Here is a 24,193-nt window from a genome sequence, read left to right as displayed (position 1 = left end):
TACACTCTTCCTGTTGCGGACACCAGCAAATGTTGTGGTGAAACAATCTGGTTTTAATAACAGGGAGGGTAAAGGAGCAGATCACGCTGTGGGGAGCAGGTCCCTTGCCATGTGCTGTTGGCATTTTCTGTCAAAGGGAGGAGGTTTTCTTYGCAAGGGGCTTGTCTGAACCCCTGGGAGAGACTGAAATGGGGGTGAAATTGGAGAATTTGGGCTCCTGAACAGCTGTAAGGTTCAGTGCCTGAAAGGCTGTGTTCGGACATGGCTCAGTTTTTTTATCAGAGCTGACATTTCGTCAGGGGAGCTGGGACTTGCATTCAGGAGTGCCTTCACTGGCTRCTGTCCCCTCTGCTTACCCAGTAGGTAGCTGGATGGATTAAGGCACAGGACTTGCCTGACCTCTCTCTACTATCTCTTATTATTCAGCAAGTTCCCAAGTGTCTGGTGAGCGTCTCTGTTTGGAGTGCCTCACTCACAGCCTTGCCAGTAATATCAGTGACTGGTCTAAATTCACATCAGGCATGTGCTCTGCCTCTTGTGACTAATGCACAATGTATTTTTTTAATTGATTACTGCTCTCTACTGACTCAGGCCAGGAAGGAGTCAGAGGAAAAGACTCGGAGGGGAAGGAGGGGAGGATTTTTAGTTAGATCTTGTTGACTRCAGATGAGGTCTAAAGGTATTTAACTGTTTGTTGGCTGGGGACAGTTGAGGGTACCTTCYCTAAAGAAAAACCTTAAATCAAATYGTTCAGGCTGTCTTGGAAAGGCAGCAAACACAGGTGGTCAGTGCAGGGTCTGATCCTGCAGTCGGTGCATGGGCAGGCACTGGCACTGCAGAGTTGTCCTAATCCTACAGTGGGACAAAAGTAGCAAAAAATGTGGAAATGCCTACAAGAACATCTGCAAGCTTCTTAACAATATTTATGTGTATTACAAACTCTAATACAGTGCAGAGCTGGGAATTTTCAGAAGAATCCTTAGAAATTGAGAATGTTATGTAACTTTTGTTGAGTTYGTATTTTCTTATTTGTTTCATTCTCTGTGTAAAGTCTTGGCAGGTTGCTTAAACCCCTGATCTTGGCCCTCCTTGCCTCTGGGATTCAAAAACAGCCCTGCAGTCCTTGCATGTAACACGTCCAATCTGGAAGTGCAGGCTTTTAGGAGAAGGAGCCCAGATTAATGGAAGGCAAAGTGATGAGTGGAGTCAATAGCTCTGTTGGAGAAAAAAAGTGCCTGGAAGCCTGCAGATACCTGTGAGCTGGTGTCCAGCCAGAGGAGCAGCGAGGGGATTAGGGAATGTCTCTCTGGGATGTGTTTCTCCTCCGGCAGCTGTTGAAAAATCACTGTAACTCTGAGTGTACATACTCAGGGCCAGCCTGGGGGCCTGCTGCAGCCTTGGATATTTGTTCTGTTTTTCTAAGAGAGCTAAAGAGTCTCTTTTTCTCCTCCTGACTGTTTCAGGCATCACAACAGGATCCGCAGCATTGAAGCCAGTCAACTGCAGCCCTACGTTACCCTGGAAACRTTGGACCTGAGTTTCAATGACATCACGGAAATCCGAAACGGCTGCTTTCCACAGGGACTTCACATAAAGGAGCTGTGAGTTTTTCTTGTTGGGAACTGCTTTTGTTGAGTTACCACAGCAGAGAAAAGGGCCTCAAACCTTTAAAAAAAAAAAAAAGGAGAGGTAATGAACATAAGAAGTATGGGATTTTTGGTCTGGATTTGAAGTGCAAAGGAGAGGTAGAAGGCAGCACGTTGTCCCTATAGTCAGGTTGTTTTTTGAGGGCTGTTCAGTTTCTGATGTAGCTATAAAGAATGCAGATTWTTATTAATTTTGTTGCAGAAAAAAGGTATCCTTCATCTTTCAGGTATCCTGCATCCTTCAGGTATGGGGGTGTCMTTACCCCTGCAGACCACCCAGAGGCCAGAAAAACTGCCAGTGGGAAGTGTTTGTGCTGTTCCCAGATCAGCCCATGTGCCTCTGGAAGAGTGGAGAGAGAAYTACTATTTCACCATTAAAGTGACTACTGAATATTGAGAACTACAATGTCTCATTGATTCTTTAAAGAAAATGGGGTCAAGCAGAATAACACCCTCCCAATAGAGATGTTTGCCTATTCAGAGAAATATAAAATAATCTGTATTTTAGGTACCTCTGAAGAGGTGCAGGCAAATAATCTGCCTGCATTAAAGTTTACACCAAAGTTTCTGCTCCTGGTTGCAAGAGGGTGTAAGAGAGTGGTGTTGTGACTGATGTTTGCCTGTTGTCCTGCAAAAACAACCCCCTAAGGGTAAAACTAGGATCCAGGTAAGAACAACCTCTGGGACAGACACTGATGGAAAAACAGGGCTTGGATGGCATCTTCCTGCACTGGAATAGTCTCCATTTTCTGGCTTCCACTCCTGATTGCCTTGTTCAAGTTGGAGGATGTCAGAGAGCTCTTTGGAAGTGCCCAACAATTCTCCACATTCATCACAGGCTCTGGGAAAGGCCCCGTGCCCTTTGTGCAGCCAGAAACCAGCTGGTTTGAAGCCATGTCTGTRGTTTCACCAGCTTCTCTGGAGACCAGCTAAATGCTGATAAAAGGTGATTTCTGACAGAACCGTTCATTTTTCTGCTGTGATTTATTGCAGCTACCTGGGGAGCAACAGAATCAGCACCCTGGAGCCCGGTGCCTTTGATAGCCTGTCACGGTCCCTGCTCACGCTCCGTCTGAGCAAGAACAGGATCACTCAGCTTCCTGTCAAGGCCTTCAGGCTGCCCAGACTCATACAGCTGTGAGTACAAACATCTGCTTTAATTAAACTCAGCCACACTTTATGGAGACAAAATGTCCCTGGGGAGTATCCACACCAAATGCCACCCTTGCTCACCTACTGTCTGTAAAATTAGAATCCACTGTGTAGCAGTCCTCTGCCAGCTCCTGGTAAGACACAGGGAGAGGGTCCTTTTTGTCTTGTAACTCTTGGCTTTTCTCTTGTAACTCAGGGCATTATCTGGATCAGGTGGGGAGGGAGGGATGCTGCAGCAGTCATCAGCATCTTTTGCACTTGGCAGGGTGAGACAAAWCCATTCCTTTGCATGCTGCTGGTGTCTGTGGTGCCAGAGAGGTTTGCAAGACATTTCTGTTGAGAGTGAGAGAGCTCAGATGCTATGTTAGTGTTTCAAGACCACACAGGTATCTTTATGTGGCAATAAAAAAAGCAGTGAGGGAAGGCTGTTAAACTGTGAGGTGATATTTGGGCAGAGAAAATTGCAGCTCAGATGAGTTAACACACACATCATCATTGTACTGCTTGCATGGGGACACGCAGACATCTGCAGCTGTAAACATGCTTTATGTGTAAAAAAGTAGCACTAATGGTTGAGCTTTTCCCTTCTGCTGCTGCTGGAGAAATGGGCTCAACCTGAGGCTCCTTGCAATCTTTCCATCAAATTTGGTAKGCACCTCTGTCTGTTTAGTATAAAGTCCACCAAAGCTGTTGGAACTCGCACCTCTAAGTGGCAACCTCTTGATTGAGAGACCAATCCTGAAGCCAGGGTGTGCCCAAGGAATGTGTGTGCTTGCATACGTGTAGAATTTATATCCAGCTTGGGATTGGACAGGGGGCATGATAGCAAACACATCTGAGAAGACTGTTGCCTCTCAGTTGGCAGTTACTGTCCATTGAGTGAGGGCTTCTAATTCACTGTGTTTGACTGCAACTTGTGCAGAACTGTAATAAAAACAACTCAATCTGTTTGGGAACACAGTTTGCACTGAGAGATGGAGTAATTGGTACTCTTAATGACAGCCTCAGAGCTGGTTGTTTAACTCTASAGATAAACATGAATGAATTGCGAGTTACCCAGATTGGTGTGTTGTAGAATTTGTGTACAGTTCTTTTTTTGGCAAAGCCTGTTTCACTAATAGCCCAGGAAGTGCAGTATGACAAGGGACTTTAGGCCTGCAAAATCTTTATTGCTTACTTGACTTTAATTACACTCGAGTGCAAGTTCAACATTRTTTTTTTAGGCAGTTGAAAAGTAAGCTTAAAGTCTCTATGGCTTCTTCATCTTTTCCAAAACAAGTTCTGATATTGTAAACTTCACCATTTTCCTCAACACAAACACTGAATAGGGAACTATCCTGAGCTTAATCTTTTAGTGTGGAAAAAATACCAATTTTAAAAGCCCTAACTTTAGCTTTTAGTGCATTGTATTGAAGTTTTTTACTGACTTTCCAGAGCTGGTTTTCACCTGGTTTGTCTGGGTCAACCAATCGATAAGACTGATATAGGATGGTAAAGTGTGCTGTGATGATGTTCATATTGCTGTTGAAAAAAAAAGATACTGCCAAAATTTAGAGGACCTTCCCCACCCAGGGAAAAGAAAAAGAAATATATAATGAACCAGGCTGGAAATCTTTGTTTACACAAAATACTAAGATTATGTTGTTATTGTAAACAACTTCTTTCACCCTTTATTAATTCTTATAGTGGAAAAAAAAGTGAAATTTATGAGGGGAACAAAAAGCTGTCCTTTCAAACTTGGCCATAAAGTTTCCTCTTGGGCYCACGGTTTTGGGGCACCTGCATGTTTTAGAGCACGTTTTTACTGGGCAGTTACAAATCCTTTAGAAACAATGGGCTGTAAGGGAAATAATGCCGACGTTTGACTGTACTGGTTCAAATGGTGTCTGTGCCTGGGGGAGGATGAARTGTGAAAATTGATGAGAGAGATCAATGGCTTAAAAGAAATGCAGAGAGAGGAGGGCTGAAGAGGAATTGCTGCACTCTGTTGTTTCTCTGCAGTGAAAGCCTGTCCCAGGGTGAGTTTGTTTAAGCAATCGCACCCAGCTGGCTTCCCTGGATAGCTCTGGGATTGAAAGTTTCCGGTGCTCTTCTGCTGTGTCCTGGGAACCACYGACAGAGGAGTTGTTGGCATTGCTGTCCCCATTGTGTGCTGCACAGATGACTCTGTGAGAAAGGACTGGGGTTTAATAAACTTGTATGGCCTTGGTGATTTTAGGGAGCTGAACCGGAATCGCATCCGCCTGATTGAGGGCCTGACGTTCCAGGGACTGGACAGCTTGGAAGTCCTGAAACTCCAGCGCAACAACATCAGCAAATTGACTGATGGGGCTTTTTGGGGTCTAGCCAAGATGCAAGTTCTGTAAGTTGGAGAAATGGGTTATTTTCCCTTGCACAACCTCAGCTTCAGTTGCTTCATGTCCTTGTCTGCATTTTAGCAGAGACCTTTGGGCGCCTGTGCCACTTCTTATGCTTCCTTCCTTGTCCTGCATAGCCAAAGCTCTGCCATGCTGCAGCAGCTTCTATTTAGTTGACCCCCAGTTTACTAAAACTCATTGTCTTATCAGATGATCAATAAAAAAAGGCCCACTTTTTAAGCTGTGATGCTATTCCTTTGAATGTAATTGGAACATTCAGCTTAGATATCAACTCTTCAAATAGTGGCTTCTGCAACTTTAATTTAATTGATATCAGAAGCTATGTTGCAGACATGATTATTCCACCTCTTTGGATATYTAGAAACCAAGCTGGCCTATCTTGGTGGTGTTTTCTTTCCATACCAGMGAACAAGTTGATTATCACTGCTGAATGAAATGAGAAATATCAGAAGCTTCCATCACACTTGGGTTCCAGGTGTGTTTGTGAGGTCCCAGGTGATGAAGRCAGCACATTTCTGGGTGCTGCTGTCTCACAGATGAAACTCTGCAAATACAAAGTGGTATGGGATGCTCTAAGCCCAGTTTACTTGGAGTGGAGCTTCTCTCTGCAGTCACTTCTCCTTCTGGGCATTTCCTTTGTGTTGTCCTTGAATTTCTGTCATTCATTGGACAAGAAATGCCCACATGTATGTATCCTCATGGGTATGTAGAAAGATGTGTAGGAATGGCTAAAATCCCYGTTCTTGTTGGAAATTCTTTCAGCATTTGATCAGTGCTGCTTATCTGTCAAWTCCTCCTGATTTTTCTCCACAGCCATCTGGAATATAACAGCCTGACAGAAGTGAACAGTGGCTCTCTCTAYGGCCTCTCCTCTCTGCACCAGCTTCACCTCAGTAACAACTCCATATCCCGCATCAACCCCGATGGCTGGAGCTTCTGCCAGAAGCTGCATGAGCTGTAAGTTGGTTTTGTTGTGTTGTGTAATGTTGACAGGAAAGGGGGGTAAGGAATTTCCTCAAGGCTTTCAGCTCCCATGGTGTAACCAGTGGAAATGCAGGAACTGCAGGCTCCTGAGGGATGCCCTTGTTATTTATGATGTTATGACCTTCAGAGCACCTGGTTAAAATACATTTGCACCAGGAACAAAGGCTAGAACCCACTAAAAGTGCACAGTGCCAAAAGACCTGGAGAGTTTGTGAGCTGTGGCTTGCCAATGTTTTTAACTAGCGAGGTACAAGACATGTAACTTGCCATATAATAWCTGTACAGCCTGAAGGAAGCTTTGCTTTATCCTCTGTATTTACAAAGAGCAATCCTGTTCTCAACCAGCAGAGATTTGGTCCTTTAAGAGCAATTCTCTGTGTTTCTCCTGTTTACACTTCATCYTTCCTGTAGGGTTCAGTTGTTGAAAAGGAAATACATTGGCTTTGCTCTCCTGAGGCTTCCAGCTGTGAATACAGCCTGATAAATGAAGGAAAGCCTTGCTGCTCATGGCAGCCCCACAAGGGTGGCTTTTGGGTCTGTGGCACTGCTTCCTGCCTTTTTGAGCAGACACAAGTGGGTGCTTGCAGTATTTACAGAGTTAGTTGTGATCCCATTGGTGGGACTGTGGAAAAATTCATGTTTTTTCTTTGGGGCACTTGACACCTGTGGTCARTGGAACTGGAATTCATTGTGCTTGGTGCAAGGGGATGTTATACATTGTTAGGGATTCTCCTGTCCACCAAAAGCAGTGTGGTAAAGCAGCTCCCTGCTGCCTGAGGCCTCATTCTGAACTCACATTAGAGGTTGGTGTTTGCCCACCCAGCTGTGAGTCCCAAGACCTCTGGACTATGGATTCAGGGATAGATGGATATGACACRTGTAATGTCTGTAAGTTTGGCATTAATCAGTGCAGGACTCATGGTGCTGGTGCAGGATGGGGTAGGTTTGGAGAATGCCCGGTGGTGTGAGGTGGTGTGAGCCACTGGGGTGTGCCTGGCCTGCCAGGCAGGATTGTGCTGCACTTGGAGACCGGAGTCACTGAGATGAGAAGGGTGATTGTGTGGGTGTTAGCACATCCCTGCAAAGCACTACAAGCTCTTGCAGGTGTTGCCTTTAGGGTAAGGCTGCTGCAGGGAGCCATCAGATCTCCAAACTGAAACTCCCACAGCCAGAGAGTAMCTGTAGGAGAGATCTGTGCTGAAATTCAAGGGTGAGGAAAGGAAGCCATAGATACATCCAGACTGGCTCACRCACTTTGTTGATTGTGTGCTTCATTCCTGATTGAAAGATCCTTGCTCACCTCCACTGTTGCTAAACCTACTGGGTTTCAGTTACCAGAAAACACACTGGTTGTACAGGGAATGAATTTCAAAGTCTTCTAAGGAGGGAGGAGGTCATCTGAAGGAGGAGTTGTCTCTCATTCAATTGCTGGGACAAAATGTGAMTCCAGAGCTCTGATCTGATGTAAAAGCTGACAAGGAAAGAAAGCTTTTGTCTTGTTATGGGCATGAGAAAGGGCTGATTGTATTCACCAGTCAGGTGCTAGAGCCATCAGCATCATGGAAAAAACCACAGTGGGAGCACAGGATTTTATCAGAGGTGTCTTGGCTGCTGGGTCTTTCCTTCCCCYTTTTACCTGTAGCTCAGTCAGTGGGAATGAAGTGTTTTAGATGTCCATGGTCCACAGCTGGCAGCAGCAGCCCCAGCTGCACAGCAGAGTTCTGGTTAACCCCTTTTTGTACCAATTTTARTGCTCAGAGAGCTGCTCTCCCACTTCTCCCCAGGCTGGAAGGGCTGTGCAGACAAACATTTCCTCTTGTCCTTCCCAGTGATTTCTCACTGGCAGATGCCAAGGGCAGGGAAGCAGCAGAGACCTSCTGGCTTCTCTCAACCAGATAATCCACACTGCTGAGGGGGAAGCCTGATGTTCTGCAAATTGGCCTGTCCTGTGGCASGAAGCAGAGCCCTGGCATGTTGAAGAAGCCACTGCCAGGTGCAGTAGCTCGTGAAAGCTTCCACGTGGTCACACCACTGAGAGAGGTTCCAGGTCCTGCTGCTGTCTGTCCATCTTGGGGTGACATCAGAACAAACAGAGGGAACATGCCTTCACCAGTTGTGGCAGGAACTTTTCTGTATAGAATCAAAAGGAGCTATTTATTTTCTCCGCCAGGTTTAGGATTACTTTTGAACACTTTTTAAAAAAAAAAAAAAGGCAAATTCTTTAATCGCAGGTGAGGACATAATTTTGACCAGATGCCAGTTCTCCATAACTAACACTACAGCTTCTTTAGGAATGAAAGTATGTTGTCCCATACCTTCAAACTCATTAATCTTTGCTGAATTTTTTCCAGAGCTTGCCCTCTGCCCACTCACACAGCTAAAAGATAGACAGCATGTTTGCCAAGTAAATGACACTCTCAGTGCTTYGGAGTATGTGTCTGTTTTGACTTAGGTTTTGGCTTTACAGTGAGTTTCATGCAAGCCATAGACACATTTTTAAGCAGACTCATTAACAGGCAGTACTAGAAGAGGAATTTGGAGGTTTGGAACTCAGTTGAGATTTTTTTTTCCTTGTCTGTACAGTGAAGGATTTCAGTGCTTGTTCAAAGCTGCCTAACTCYGCTTTTTGAAGAGCTGAGCAGCCCCAACCCTCACATCTTTTGAAGTGACTTGTACTCCCAAGTTACTAAGGAAGGTGGTATTGAAAATCTGGTGCCTGCTGCTACCSTGAGAGGTCTTGCATTTTGACATTCTAAGCTGGCCTTCCACAGCAGGGCTTTATTCTGGATAGAAGGTGGTTATGACAGAGTGTGAGGTGGCTGCAGTGGCTTCTAGCTTCACAAGGCCTGTCCTCAGTGTTACATCTCTTGAAGCCTCATGTTCACCTTGCTGGAAGAGAAAAGCAGCTGCCTTCCTGCCAGCTTCCAAACTGCAACAGGAGTAGTGCTTAAATAAAATCTCCCAGACCAGAGATAATACAGGCCAAAGGSAAGAGAGAGATGGAAAACAAGGGGAAAAACCCAACCCTCCTGTAGTCTTTTGTTAAGTGGAAAGGATTTCAGGCAAACTGTGCTCCTTGACAAAGGGGAGTGGGAGGAAGGAAAGGTGGCTGGTTTACAACAGACACCTCCTTTCTGTGTGTGAAAGGAAGCATTCAATTGCCTTGTGGTGAAATGCTCTTGGCTCTGGACTGGGGTGGAGCGGAGGCACCCACACCCAGAGCCTGGGGCTGGCTGTGCACAAGTGCAGAACGATAAGACACCTCCTGAGCACAGAAGTGTGGGYCCTGCCAAGAGCAACGTGTGTGAACTGCACAATCCATCCGTGTGACATCACTCTGCACCTCGCAGGGCGTGGGGAGCGGGGCTGCCTTTCCCTGGGAGCCTGGAGGGAGTCCAGATGGGAGTGGGGATGGAGCACAGCCATTGAGTGTGGCCTGCACCTGTGGGGACACAGGGATGGTGCTCCCAGACCCTCACCCAGCCGGGCAGGAGCAGGAGGAGCTCGTCCCTGCCATAGCTGACAGGTTGTGTGTGGTGGGTTCTTGCTCTCAGACCTGGGGCAGCCTCTCGGCAGCCTGCAAAGAAAACTTCCCCATAGCTGGGTACAAACTGCCTCCTGCTCCTTCAGTGTCACCCAGGGGTGTTTTGTGGCAATACTGGCAGGCTGCAACCTTTCTTTCTCATCCAGCTGTTAGTATCCAGCCAGGACATCACCTTGTGCAAGGTGGCTGTGGGAGGCAGGCACAGGTTGGCACAGCAGAGTTTGGAAAATGCCAGATGGATTGACAAGGACTGTTGTTGTGTTTTTCCTCAGGATCCTCTCCTACAACAACCTAACGAGGCTGGACGAGGGAAGCCTGGCAGACCTGGGGGGGCTGCACGTGCTGCGGCTGAGCCACAATTCCATCAATCACATTGCAGAAGGGGCTTTCAAGGGACTCAAAAACCTGCGTGTCCTGTAAGTTGCTCCCAGCTCTTGTCAGACCACACCCRTGTTCCCTCCACAGTTTGTGTTGTGCTTGGATGGTTCTGCTCTGGAGGTGCTTTGGGTGCCCATGTGTTGCAGTTTCAGGTTCCTGATACCACCTGAGCTGACCAAAAATCAAAAAAATATAATTCCTCCAGCTAATAGCAGTATTACTTTTGCTATCATATCAACTTTAATTGAAATTCTTATAAAAGATTTGTTTCTGTTGGGTCATTCTGCACTCACCAGGAGCAAGGAAATATGCTTTCCACTRACAGCACTGGAAATTTGAATATCCTCTTAAATGTGCTGTCAAGCACTTCTGTTACTTTTTCATTTAAACTGAATTTTAAATATATAGTTATGGACTAAGATGATGTTAAGAAAGAAATGATGGCAAAACAAAGGAWTGTAGAGGTTGGGCTTGGGATCTGACTACACCAGAAATGTAAGAATATATGATGCTTCACCCAGTCTTCAGTCTAGTCTTAGAAACAGGCTTTTGCAGGTACCATGCAAGTAATGGGAATTCTTTTTCTTTAATGCAGTTGGGCTCATGAAATTTTCTGTGCTCTGATTTTCATGGTAAACTCTGAAAAACCAGAAAGTTGCCAAARGCAAAATTTCATGTGCCCTGATACTGAATTGCAAAATAATCAACCCAGTGCTGGCTGTGGCCATTTACCACAGACTTTTATTTTAAAACCACTCGCACAATATAATACCTGCAAACGTGATCCTGGAAATGAGCTTGCTAATCCAAATACCAACTTGCAAGGTTTTAGGAGTAGYAGAGCCCCTTAGACAGATCAGTGTGACCTCCTGTGCGATGCAGCTGTGGCATTGCACCATCATGTGCTGCTCACACAAGAGCTGTGCTAGACTGGAGTACATTTGTCTTAGGAACATAAGAAGATGGAGAATCCTCTAATAATTGTCCATTCCTGYATCTATGTTGTCTCCTCACTGGAACCTGCAGGGCTGCTGGCTGCTCTCCTCYCTTCTCTGGGAGCTGCAGGCTCAGCAGCTTCATCTGGCACACCACAAGGTTCTCACAGTCCTTGTGACAGCACCAGCCACGTTCCCAGGCTGGTTGGGTTCAGCAAACTGATTTAATTTTTCCTTCAAAAGAAAAAARCACACTTTGATACTTTTATTCCTCTTCAGAAGCCCATTGTGGGCTGAGTCATTAAAAGGAAATGGGAACAGAGAGATCTCCCCTCTTTACAGTACTTTCTGCATTTTACTCTTTCTTTTATTGAAGTTCATAGCGAAGGAAGTGACTAGAAAGTGAGTTTGGGTTTTGTTTGCTTTTTTCTTTTTTTTAAACTTAAGCCAAAGCCTTTCAGCCACTGGGCATTCAGAAAGGGACCTCTCTGAGGCAGCTGTCAAGACCGGAACTAAAGGTTTCCAAAGAAAAATGGAGGGGAAGGGGAGCTGGTCGTTCTCTTTGCTCTGCAGTGAATGTGGAGCCTCTTTTATGTCCAGGGCAGAGGGGGGAGGAGGAGAGGGAGTGTGTGAGCGAGCTCTAATTTAATAAAGAGAAAGGCCTATTGGGTCCTGCACCTGGTGAAAAAGAGCCGAGCATGCTTTAATTATGGGCTATTGTTGGGGAGCCTTTGGTGGGTGTGAAACTGCTGAAATGTGGAGCTATTCAAATAGAGGTCAGGCCCGGAGACCTCCGAGCACAATGATTAACAAGGCTTGGAGCATTCGAGCTCAGCCAGCCAGAAAGAATAGGAAATTGGCAACAGGGGCTGGGAGAGGAGTTGGAATACAAAGAGAGCTGGGCCAAAATACCCCACTCTTTTTTTTCCTCCCTCTCTCTATTTTCACTCATTTGTTAAAAAGGTTTTTATTCCTCCTTTCTAACACTAAACCTTTGAGTTGCCACTGGATGAACAAGCAATACCATTTTCTTTCCCTTTTTTCAAGAAAACACAATGTGTGGCAGTCAATTAATAAAAGTGTGTGTCAGGGCTCCTACAGGCCGTTCCCACTTGTCTGTCTCTGCCATGGGAAAGGCTTTGCTGCTCCAAAGACCGGTAGCCCATGGTGAAACTGAAGAAGAGAAATGTCTGAGAAGGGATTTTCCCTTAGAAAACAAACAGAACAASGGACATTGGCTTGGCAACTGTAGGGAAAATGTAGAAACTGAGGTCCAGGAGGATGAATTCTTGGGTAGTGCTGGAAGTGCCAGCACATCAAAGTGTGTCTCCTGGACTCGTCTCTTTAGCTATCACAGCATTGTGTGTGCCCACATCCCACAGGGATGAGGAGTTTTGTCCATCCCTTTGGTCCAGAGTGACCCACAGATCACCCTGACACATCCACAGCAATGCTGGTTAAGGCCAGGGCTCTCCAGGGACATGAGATTCAGGTCTCAGGCTGAAGTCAGCTGAGAAACAGGAATTGTGGCTTTTGGCCATCTCCCTTCACATCTTCAGCTCACCCTAAAGCAGAGAAAGGAGCAGACTGCAGCCAGCTGAGGGAAAACCATTGCCATTTTGAAACTGGAGGGCTGTTCTAAATTTCTTTTCCTTCTTGTGAGTTACTGTATATTTGTACAGCACAGCCCAGAAGCTGCACTGTGATGCCTGTGTCTAGAGYGCTGCAGAATGCAGGGGGATTTGTTCAATCTTTTTTTTGGTCTTAATATTTTTTTTATCTGGAAACCTTCTGATAATCATCTTCAAAAGGTGTGAAAGGAGTACCTGAGGGCTTGGGGGTTATCTGGATGGTGAAGTTTGCTTTGGTGCTGGGTTTTGCCAGGTTTTAAATCAGAGTGATGTAACAAAACCAACAAAGCCTATTTAGTTTTTCTTTCTTCTCACTTAACATTGGAAATGATGAATTTCTGTCTGTGTTGCTGGGTATTCATTGCTAGCTGGAATTAAAAGCTGGGAGGGAAGGATTTTCAAACAGACTGTTTAAACAGCTTTTGTGGATCTCTGTGTTTGTTCTGTGTGCTTGTTTTTCTTCAGACCTCTTTGACTCTTGTAATTGATGGTCAATTTGAAAGCCAAAAGAAGTGAACTCTGAAAAAGGAATTCTCTTGGGTTTTTTTTTTGGTTTTTTTTTTGGGGGTTTTTTTTTAACTGGTTATACAGAGTTAGGCTGGTATAGTGATGCCGGCGCTTTCCCTTATTGAGTTTTCAAGTTCATTGCCTGAAAAAATGCAGCTTTACAGAAAATACACCAAATCATCTTCCTAAGATTCAGCTACAGACRAATACATGTATACACTGAAATCCCCAAAGTGATCTTAATTCCTGGTAGTAGCATTTAAGAACAGCTGTTCCTTTTAGTTTAATKTTGACACTTTATTTTCATTTTCCTCCTTCTGTTTGGATGCTGAGAACTAGAATAAGACAAAAACCTACTTGGTAAAAAGTAGCTGCTCCTGCTGCTGTCTCGGAGGGTTTCAGCTAAGAGCAAACCAGGGCTCTTTCTGGAATGCACCATCCCAGCATGTGTCAGTGCAGGAAAAGTGATTAGTGCTGCTTTGTGCAGGACTCTGCATTTTCTGGGAACTGCCAGGAGAAAATGGGAACTCTAATATGGCACTCTCCAGCTTCCTCCACTTGTTTGTAACAATGATATTGAGACTAAGGTGCTGATTCTGAGCTCTSTCTTGTCCTCTCCGCAGGGAACTGGACCACAACGACATCTCGGGCACAATAGAAGACACCAATGGAGCTTTCACAGGCCTGGAAAACCTGAGCAAGCTGTGAGTATCCCTGGGTTTGAATTCTGCAGTTTTGTTGTGTGCCTGTGTGGGGGTGGGCCTCCCTCAACTTGGAACAGGAAAAAACCAACAGAAAATCTGAGATGTGGTAGCTTTGCAGGCTCACTGCAAATGTGGTTTTTGAGCAATGACGTTTCCAAGCAGGTATGAGGCAATTATTTCCTTTCAAAATGGTGCCACAGACTGCAGTTCAGACACACAGGAGAGAGAAATTAAGGCTGTTTTTGTGCATAAAATTCAGCACACCCATTCCTCACTTGTAAAAGCAAACAAGCAACAAAAATGACCCCTTGCAATCTTCAGCAAGGCACTGATTGATGCAGCAAATAACAATAAACAGAAGAGAAAAATCGCCCCACTTCCTGTTAGAGCAGARGATTGAAACAGGATTCGTTTCTGTGGGATACTCTGTCTGAGAGTGATCTTTTGGGCTCGGTTCCATGTGCAGTGACAATAAAAGGCACCRTGGGGCACAGGCTCTTAAAGAGATAAAAAGAAACCCAAGGCAAGCATGCGCCTTGCAAATGTTTATGGCTTGCTTGGCCTTYGCAGGGATTTTCACATTGCTCCGCACAAGTCGCTGCTCCATTTGAAATGGGCGATATAAATCAGCCCTGTCASAGGAGCCTCTGATGGCTTGTGACAAATCAAGGCTCTCTAATCATTACCTCTTGCCTTTGTTGAAGTTCTCAGCACCCTCCCATGCCGCTGTCTCTGATGCTGGGATGGCACAGCCAGAGGTGCAGTAAAAGTACCTCGATGGATAGCAGATGGCTGGAAGGAATCCTGGCAGGCGGGATTTTGTCACGCTCTCATTAGAGACTCCTTGGGGAGCAGGACGAGCCGTGGCAGGGTTTGTGGGGACAGTGCTTAGAGGAGAAAGATCTGAAATCACAGACAGAGATGGCATTTGATKGTTGCTAAGGGGTGTCACTGAGGGGAACCAAGTTGCAAGGAAAATGGGGCAGAAGRCAGAGAAGGATTTCAGGACAGGGGRAGCCAGGCAGGGAAGCAGAAGTAGCATGGGGGGAGAGAGAAKCCAGTWAGAACTGCTGTGCMCAGAGTCAGGAAATCTTCCCACGACTGCCAGAAAAAAGGCARAGGAGCAGATGCGGTGGGTAGGAGAGTCCTTGGCTGCCTGACTGAAGTGTCTGGTTTGTCTGAAGAAACCAGTGAAACCATGTGAGGGGCTAGAAGGGTGATGGGAGCAGAGACTTTGGGATTTGCAGGCTGTAGTGATTATGAGTCTGTAGCACTGCTTTGACAAGGGAGAGAAGGTGGAGGAATGGAAAAGAGAGAGCTGTCCTGGTGGGACATCCCTCCGGCAGGGCTGCTGGCACGGGAGCAAAGGTAGTGGTCCCAGCTGATTGGGATATGTTAGAAATGCTGGATACAGATAACAGAAGAGTGTTGAAAAATCCAGAGACAGCATCTAAGGAAAGAGTTCAGCGAAAGGATTGGCAGGGAAAGCAGGATCAGTGAGTCCTGGTGAGCTGTGGGGGTCWGGCAGAGGCCAGGAGGAACAGCAAGGAGCAGGAGGAGGAAGGAAGGAGCAGGGGCAGCCTGTGGGGTGATGTGCTGGGAGCTCTGGGCTGAACAGCCATCACTGTCCCTATGGAATGCCGTGGCCTGATGTGATGTTTATCACCCAGCACAAGGAACACCTCCATAGGATGGCTGGTTAGGGCTGCCAGTAGCCAAGGATGCACTAAGGGCTTGTGCAAGGCGGTTTGTGTCTCTCTTTGCATTGTTGGCTGATGTCTGTCATTGCACGTGGACTCGGGCCAGCTCTGAGTCTGCTTGAAGGATCTGTGCAGGGAGGGGTTGTGCAGGGGATTGCAGCTCCTTTATAGCCTGGAAGAACGTGTGGATCAGGTTGGTTTGGGGCAGACAGGAGTGGTTTGATAATTTAACAGAGTGAACTGCTGTGGGACAGACATCTTTCTGGGATTGTTCATTATCAACCACAGTGTAAAACTAAAAAAAGCTCAGAGCAGGAGATAATTTTACTATTATTTCTTGAGATGTTTTGAGGATACTTGTGAGTGGTGACTTTTAAAGGGATCTYCTCAGAACTGTTTGAGCTTATCAGCACGTAAATCCCAAACTGGTGAGTTCTAAGGCTGAAGCAAGGATCAGGATTTTTTTTGTAAATAAAAGATCAGCCCCTACAGCAAACATTTCACTGTGTGATTTAGGGCCTGTGTTTAAACCGTCAACCCCTTTAAATGCATTAGCATACAAAAAATAAATGGGCACTTCAGAAGAGACCTTCCAATGAATTAATAATCACCTCAGCTCTGTGGAGATTGCCTTAAAAGCCGCTCCCCTTTGATCTGGCACAGATTAGCCTCTGAAAGGATTTAGCMCAGAGAGGGTTGTTCGCTGACATGAAGGTGTTAAACAGAGATGGAGAGGCCAGTCACTTTAGCCTTSTCTGAATTATATATGAAGCTCTCCAGGATGGAGAGCACAGGCCTAAATTAAAATGTTGCTTGAAGAAAGAGGGAGTTGAGAAGCACTGAAGCATGAAAAGCACCGGTGGAATCGCTGCAGAACAAGGAGGCTCCTAATTATTCAAGCTGCTAAATGTAACCAGCTTTTTGATGGCTCACTCAGCAAGATCTTCCTGCAGGTGCAAAACTGGCTGGAGGAGAAAACGCTGCAGTGAATTGTGTGCCTGGCATGTAATTACACTGGTGCAGTCTCCGGGAGAGCTTGTGCCTGGCTCTGCCCCGTGGAGGAGGGTTTGGACAGCAGTGGGATGGCTAATTGTGGCTGTGTTTGCTGCCTTCACATTCCAGCCTTCCACAGCCCTTTGATGGGGGCTGCTGGGTTCAAACTCTTTCAGATTTGGAGAAGCACTTAATTGGAATTAGTTGCCAGGAGTAATGAGTTTGCTGAGGCCTGACTTGTTACGTGTGTTAGGTATTTCTCATGTCCAGCCATGGAGGCATGTGCACCTGAACGAGTGGTGTAGTTGTGCATTCCCATCCCCAGGTGTACTGCTTATCCCTGCACTGATAAGGAAACAAATGCCAGCAGTTGTCTCCAATTTTCAAGGTCCAAAATCCGCTGAACAGCAATAGAAATCTGCAGCTATCGAACCCAAGCATAATTTTTTCAACAGCAGCTGCCCATCTCACTTTCATTAGAATTGTTAAGGGTGGAAAAGATCTTCAGGATCATTAATTCCAGCTATTAACCCAGCACCATCACCATGTTCACCATTAAACCATGTCRTGAAGTGCCACATCCACATATTTTTGGAACACTCCAAGAATGGTGACACTGCCACTTCCGTGGGCAGTCTGCTYAAAGCTCACAACCCTTTCTGTGAAGAAATGTTTCCTAAAATCTGATCTAAACTTCCCCTCGCACACCTTGAAGTTTCATTTAGTCCTTATTTTATCCTTACCTTGTCCTTATAAGATGCTTATTCAAGGATATGACTCCAGAAATCAGTGTGTATGGATGCAGCCATGTGACCAGGGTTTGCATATAGTAAATTATTTATCAATTATTCCAATGGATTTTTTAAAGCCTTCATTTATGCAACATCCCTTTTACCAAATGATGGCACATGATTGCACACATCCTTTGGTGCTTGGGGGTATTTGAATCTGGGCTTTCTTGGAACCAATATATAACCAGATTATCCTGACAAYTGAAAAGTGCTTTGTGGAAAGCCTKAATAAGTCCCTGGAAATGAATTTGCTCATGAAATGGCTGCATATGCTCCATCCCCTCTCCTTCCCCTGGACAGTAAGCAAGCAGACCATCATAGYTTTAAGTCTTTTTAGGGTGCAGATACAGGTCACACCCTATATTGAAGGACAACTCTTGAGGAAAAGCTCAAATGCAGGGCCAGATGTGCCTTTTTTTGTACCTGAGGTGTGGGTGGTGATTTGCACTGGACAGCATGTGGTGGAAACAGATGCACCTGGAGGATAAACCTTAGAGGGAGCCTGGGGAAGGAAAGCAGCTCCTAATTAATGACAYTGGTTGATGTTTTATTAAAACAGGTGAGGGGACTATCCATTTGGCATGAACCCTGCCCCTGGCCATTAGCACTGGTCAATATTTATGGAGAACTGTTGCTTTGGAGATGGCAGCTGGGTTGGATCCCTCCAGCTGGCTGTTTGCTGATAGTCCCCCTCGTGCCACTGCTGATTTGGAGGAATGCTCTCTGGCCACAGATGCAAGCAAGCCCACTCCTCAGYTCTGGACATGACCTGTTCTGCCTTTTGCCCCTTGAAATGATCCCTTGGCTGTGATCTGTTGTGTGATGTTACATTGCTGTTATATTTCCAAGGAAGGAATGAGCAGTACCTCCAGTCAGCTGCTGAGTAAATGTGCAGCCCAGGGGCAGCCCTCAGCCCTGTGTGCCCATGGCTGCTCAGGCCGAGCTCCAGGGAATAAATCACCACTGTTTTCCTGTCTGGGAAGAAGTCAGAAATGAAAAGTGTTGTGGAGAGAGACCAATATCTTGTTAAACTGTCACTGCACTTAATCCTGTCCACAGCCAGCCTGMGAAGAACAGAAGGGACCTTCTGTTACTCAGCAGGCTGGTTCCCAAGCACAGGAGCAAACCTGCCTTTTTACATGATATGGCACATTCCCTTTTGCGCTGTCATCACTATTAAATTCAAATACAGATAAAAGGATTTAATTTCAGGATCAGGAAAGCCAGTGTGCTTCAGCCCTCTTAATCTCTGTGCAGTTCAGATTTCCTGGGACTTACACTGAGTGTGTATATCAGATAAAGCCACACTAATTGTGTTCCTTCTTTTTTTTTTTTTTTTTTTTTTTTGCCCCCCTCTCCCCGTTTTCTTTCTGTTTATCTGGCACTGGATGTTTGGAAACTGCAGAACTCTGTTTGGAAACAAGATCAAGTCGGTGGCCAAGAAAGCGTTCTCAGGGTTGGAGGCCCTGGAGCACCTGTGAGTAACCCACCATGCCTCAGAGTTTGGGAAGGGGGGTCTGCCAAAAGTAGCTGCTTGAGAAATCTGCTAGCAATTTAATAGTGTCTTTGTAAACTGAGAAGCCAGTCCATTTGTGGGGGCCACCTGCTTCCTTCTCATTATAAGCCCTCCTCAACTTTGGCCTTTTTTTGTGCCAGGAACAAAGTTATAGAACATATGGCAAATTTGCATGCTCTTAATTTTTTGATTTGTTCTTGGATGAGTATCACCTTGACTTGCACACTGCTGCCTTGCAGGCTGTTAGCAATGAAAATAGGTTGGTTCAGATGTAGCACTCGCTCCTCCTGTGCCCCTGCTTCCTCCCAAATGCAGGCTCTGGCAGTGACATGTGCCATAGATGACTGGTTTTGATGCAGGCACTGAACATCCCCATTCAGCACAACCCCCTTGGAGCCATTTGCAAGAAGTAAAATTTGGCTGCGTCTGTGTAATTTTTTTCTGTGTCCCAAGGCTGATGACTCCAGCAGTGATTCATGAATAATCTCTTTTCTTGGATTAAGACAAGTTGAAGTATATGTGACTGTGCTCTACATGTTTTATTGGCTGTTGATTGTATGAAATGTTATGGCCATTGAGAGCACACTGAAAGATTTGGGCTGCCTGACTGGGGGTACATTCCCAAATAAAGGTGCCTTATTGCTCTACTGAGATTGTCCTCTTTAGGCAGTGCTTGTCTGCCCTACGTGTCACTTGGTAAACTTCAGCCCTAAATCTGACACTGCTTTTTCAGAGTACAAATGAATTTTTTCATTAGCAATAGTTGTGAGGGAACCTCTTCSTTTGAAAATACTGGGATGTTTTTTTAAACCCAATAGTATCCTTTCCGAGTCACTTTCAATGCTGCTTTTAATTCCTCAGATGCTGCTTAGTGCAAGTATTTGCTTTCTTTTATGTTTGCTGAAGGTYTAGCCTGGGGTACCACATTCCTGACTATCTTTGGTTATTGAGGGGGCTGAGGAATTTCTGAGCTATGGATGATGGAGGTAGCTCAGACTGAGAAAGTGTAGTAAGAAGATGGGGTAGGGAATCACGTAGTGATTTAGTTAAGTGTCATTTTTGCTGTTAGACTATTATTCAGCAATACTTTAATAATATAAAGGTGTTTTGRGGAGCATTTCTATGTGCTGTAAGTGCACAAGGCTTTAACAAAGAGCTACCAAATCACCTGCCACTRGAGTCATGGCTTAAATTAATGTGGAAAGTCTGTCCCAGCCATAGCATCCCCTTCATTCCCATTGCCTGTGGTTGTGCCTGCAGGAACCTCGGGGACAATGCCATCCGCTCCATCCAAGCTGATGCCTTTGCCAGGATGAAGAGCCTGAGGCAGCTGTAAGTGATTGCCCTGCTCACACCATTGGGGSCAGGKATCCTCCTGCCTGGACGTGAGCAGCAGCACGGGTGTTATCCACATTACTGCTCATTTATTTCCCCCTCCCCTCCATCCTCCTCTGTGGGGTATTTTTACACATGAAGAGCTGTCACGGGAACATCTTGCATTTAATAGTGAGTGAAATTAGATCATGGGAGCAGGGTCTTCCAGCAGGTTTGTCCCTGTGCAATTATTCATCTCTGTTCAGGAAGTCCAGCCCTGGTCCTGTTAGCCAGCTCTCCTGCTCACAGCACCGTGGATTTAATTCCCAGTGGCCCATCTGCTCCCTCCCTCACTGTACCTGTGTTTAGGGTTCACACACAGGGCTGATACTGCAGTGATAAGCACCATTTGAACTGCATCCACTTGTCATCCAGCCTCCTGGTGTAAAAATACGGATGTGTTATCAGAGCTGCTGCTAGTGCTCCGGGCTGGGGCTCTGCGCTGTTATCAGACACTGTTTCCAGTCTTGCCTGGTTTCCTTTTCTCTCCTTCYCCATAAATATTTAATCCACTGTCASTGTGTTGCTATGCCCCGGAGTAGTGCAGTGTCTGTGGAACACGAAATCATTTACTTGGTATTTGGGCAGGTACAAGTTCTTGCTCCTGACATTGGAAATGGGAATCAGATGGTCACTGTTAGCAGTGACATTTGATACCAGTGACCAGGAATGAAGAAGATAAACACTGTGTGTCTGTTGTGTGATTAAAAACTTCTGCACTGGCTCTTGAAACAAAATTGAGCTGAAAGATTGCTCTTATTAGGAAGAGATAGTGAGATCCCAGATATTGTGGGGATCACTCTGGAAGCTGGTTAATAAGTACAAGATGCTACAGAGTGTCACTGCAGTCAGTACAGGAGTGGGTTTCTCTGTGTGGAGATGAAATGCTGTTTAAATGTGTCATGTCYTTAACATCTTTAGTGCCTCCACGACATCCCTGCAGTCCTTTTTTTCCCTTCCACCCATGCTGGCGGGGGCGGGAGGAATGTGTTTAACATGAAAGGGGTGTGAGGCTCTCAGCCTTCCCTCCGTGCAGGACTCACAGCAGGCTCGTGTTGGTTTTGTGTCCCTGCAGCCACATTAACAGCGACAGCTTCCTCTGCGACTGCCAGCTGAAGTGGCTGCCCCAGTGGTTAGTGGAGAAGGGGCTGCAGTCCTTTGTGGTGGCYACCTGTGCCCATCCTGAGTCACTGAAAAGCAAGAGCATTTTTGCCATCCAGCCAGAGAGTTTTGTGTGTGGTAAGTCTTGCCTGCGTGTTTTGAGGTTCTGTGAAGGGTAGGAGTCACTTGGGAAACATTTTCTTTGACTACCAGCATGTTATTATGAGAGGGTTTCTGTTTTGTTTTGTTATTCAGTGGGATCAAAGGAAGCCCAAGCCTGCATTTTAAAAATTTGTCATTGGCTACAATTTATTTCCCACCAAAACCACACGGCACATTGCTTGCATCCAGTGTATTCCTTACAGGGCTCCCTGAGTATTAAATCAAAAGGGACTAAGGCCTGCTCCACTTCCAGATGGGGCTGCARACACTTCCCCAGCCCTCTCAGTTTGATATTACCAAGCCTGCAGCTGGAATTCTTTTCCCTCTGCAGTATTCTGAGCTCTTCTGTGCATTTGTTTTCTTCACAAATCTTTTCTGCTTCTTGGAAACAACAAAGAGTTAAAAACAAAACCCAGAGGAGAATCCCTCCATCACAGCTGCTTCTTTTGGGCCAGTTAGGCCCACCCAAACACTGCAGTTGACTGCACCTGAGCTATGGTTTCAAAGCAGCTTTACTTAATACCCAGCACACATAAACATCTACTACCTCTCTTGTAAAAAAAAAAATTAAATCATCAGAGGAGGCCAAATCAATGCTGCTCAGGCATCCAGCTTTTGGCAAAAAAAAGGGCTGGTTTGGGAGCCAAACCCTGTGCAGTGGAGCCAACCAGTGAGGATCCTGGGTGGAGCTGCACATGGCTRTTTGAAGGAAAAATGAGCTTTTACAAACACCATTTAACGAAGCTGAATGCATGACTTGCACTGAACACGGAGCAGGAGCTTTGTTCCAGTGTCCCTCCTGATCCCCCAGTGACAGGCTCTGCCTAGGTGGCCTCTGCCTGAGCAGGCTGTGAGGGAGGCTTGCTGTGCTCATCTGGAAGAAGAGATCTTGAAGGCTCCATCCCCACAGCAACATCACAAAGCAAAAGCAGCTTTGCTTCACGGTGCCTGCCAAGTCCTYCAGGCACTAGTAGTCCTGGTTCCAGAGGCCTGGCTGTTTAATTAAACCTTAGTCAAATATTAAATTACACCATTTGTAGAAATCTAATAAATGAATCTGCTTGGAACCTTGCTAAAACCAACAGTCTTGAGGGCAGAGAGAGAGAGTATGCAAAGCTTTCCACCCYGCTCGGGTGACAGGCAAATACAGCTGCTTCTGCTTTGACAGCATGGGCTGCGTAGAGTCATGRAATCCTTTAGGTTGGAACAGACCTCTAAGGTCTTTGAATCCAATCATTAACCCACCACAGCCAAACCCACCAYGAAACCATGGCATTGAGTGCCACATCCACACATCTTTTAAAGACCTCCGGGGATGGTGACTCCACCACATCCCTGGTCCCTGGGCAGCCCGTCCCAGTGCTTGACACCCCTTTTGGTGAAGAAATGTTTCCTGTTAGCCAGTCTAAACCTCTCCTGACACAACTGGAGGCCGTTTCCTCTTGTCCTACTGCCTGGGAGAAGTGACCAATCCCCACCTCACTAAAACCTCCTGTGAGCATTTTCCCCAGAGGTGGCATTGCAGCCCTTTAACTGCTCTCCTGCTCTCCCCTCCTGCTTCACGCTCATGCAGATCTGGAGGTCAGCTTTTCAGTTCAGTTGTCCTCTTCATGCATGGACTGTACAAGGAAGGACAACCTGAGTATGGTCTGAATATTTTCTTCACACTTTAGTACCCTCAGATTCAGCCACATTGGTAAAGGTGCCTGAGGTCACTAGGTGACCATCCCAGTCCACTGACAGAACCAGAGGAACGCCAATCCCACATAAACCAGCCACTCAGTGGAGGTGTGTGCAGCACACCTGTTCAACAGAGCGTGTTTATTTCTCACTGCACCTCTTGCCTTGCTCCAGTCTCCCCTCAAGCTCCAGCACTGACTCTTGCTGCTGTTTCCCCCCAGATGATTTCCCCAAACCKCAGATCATCATCCAGCCCGAGACGACGGTGGCGGTCCTCGGCAAGGACATCCGCTTCACCTGCCTGGCCGCCAGCAGCAGCAGCTCCCCCATGATGTTTGCGTGGAAGAAGGACAACGAGATGCTGCACAACGCCGAGATCGAGAACTTCGCGCACGTGCGGGCCAAGGACGGCGAGGTGATGGAGTGCACCACCATCCTGCACCTGCGGCACGTCACCTTCGCGCACGAGGGCCGCTACCAGTGCGTCATCACCAACCACTTCGGCTCCACCTACTCCAACAAGGCTCGTCTCACCGTCAATGGTCAGTGGCAGCTGCTTCCTCATYGCTCTCCCCAGCCTGAGCTCGTGCACAGTGCAGTTCCTTGGCACACACTCAGTTATTCCTGAGGGTCCATCTCTGATGGTGGGCTCTTAACCTCTGCACAGCAGCTGCTTGTGTCTCGGTGGATGTTGAGAAATGTCCTGTGAGGAGCACATGCCACTTTGTATTGGCTGCTATCCAACCGAGCACTTCAGCATGCTCTCTTTKGGCTGCTCAGGTAGACTCTTAGCCCAATGAAAATGAAAATACAAGGGGATGTAGTGATTGGAAGTTTTTTGTAGGAGAGATGTTTTTTTCTTTTCCCCCAGGTTTTCACAGAAGAAAAATTAGCTTTATCCCAACTCTAATGATCTGAGTGGGGCCGTGTCATGGACACTGCAGACATACATGTGTGTTCTGTAGAAACTCAGGGTTTGTCCTTATCAGTTCAGAGACACCCTGCAGGAGCAGGTGG

At 46.3% G+C, this 24,193-nt stretch overlaps 1 protein-coding gene across 1 annotated transcript in view; it reads left to right on the top strand.

The window, feature by feature from the left end:
• Window positions 1-24,193, top strand: part of LRIG1 (leucine rich repeats and immunoglobulin like domains 1) — an 84,890-nt gene that overhangs the window by 55,228 nt on the left and 5,469 nt on the right. The window contains exons 4-13 of the mRNA XM_057366411.1: window positions 1,464-1,601; window positions 2,640-2,783; window positions 5,017-5,160; window positions 5,990-6,133; window positions 9,977-10,120; window positions 13,779-13,859; window positions 18,749-18,820; window positions 20,120-20,191; window positions 21,309-21,472; window positions 23,398-23,718. Of these exons, the coding sequence (XP_057222394.1) occupies window positions 1,464-1,601; window positions 2,640-2,783; window positions 5,017-5,160; window positions 5,990-6,133; window positions 9,977-10,120; window positions 13,779-13,859; window positions 18,749-18,820; window positions 20,120-20,191; window positions 21,309-21,472; window positions 23,398-23,718 (1,424 nt within the window). The remainder of the gene's footprint in view (window positions 1-1,463; window positions 1,602-2,639; window positions 2,784-5,016; window positions 5,161-5,989; window positions 6,134-9,976; window positions 10,121-13,778; window positions 13,860-18,748; window positions 18,821-20,119; window positions 20,192-21,308; window positions 21,473-23,397; window positions 23,719-24,193) is intronic.

The sequence above is a fragment of the Malurus melanocephalus genome, unplaced genomic scaffold (genome assembly GCF_030028575.1).
Source record: "Malurus melanocephalus ecotype Western Australia unplaced genomic scaffold, MMel_1.1 scaffold_64, whole genome shotgun sequence".
Taxonomy (NCBI): domain Eukaryota; kingdom Metazoa; phylum Chordata; class Aves; order Passeriformes; family Maluridae; genus Malurus; species Malurus melanocephalus.
The sequence above is the reverse complement of the archived record's forward strand: the minus strand, read 5'-3'. Positions and strand labels throughout refer to the sequence as shown.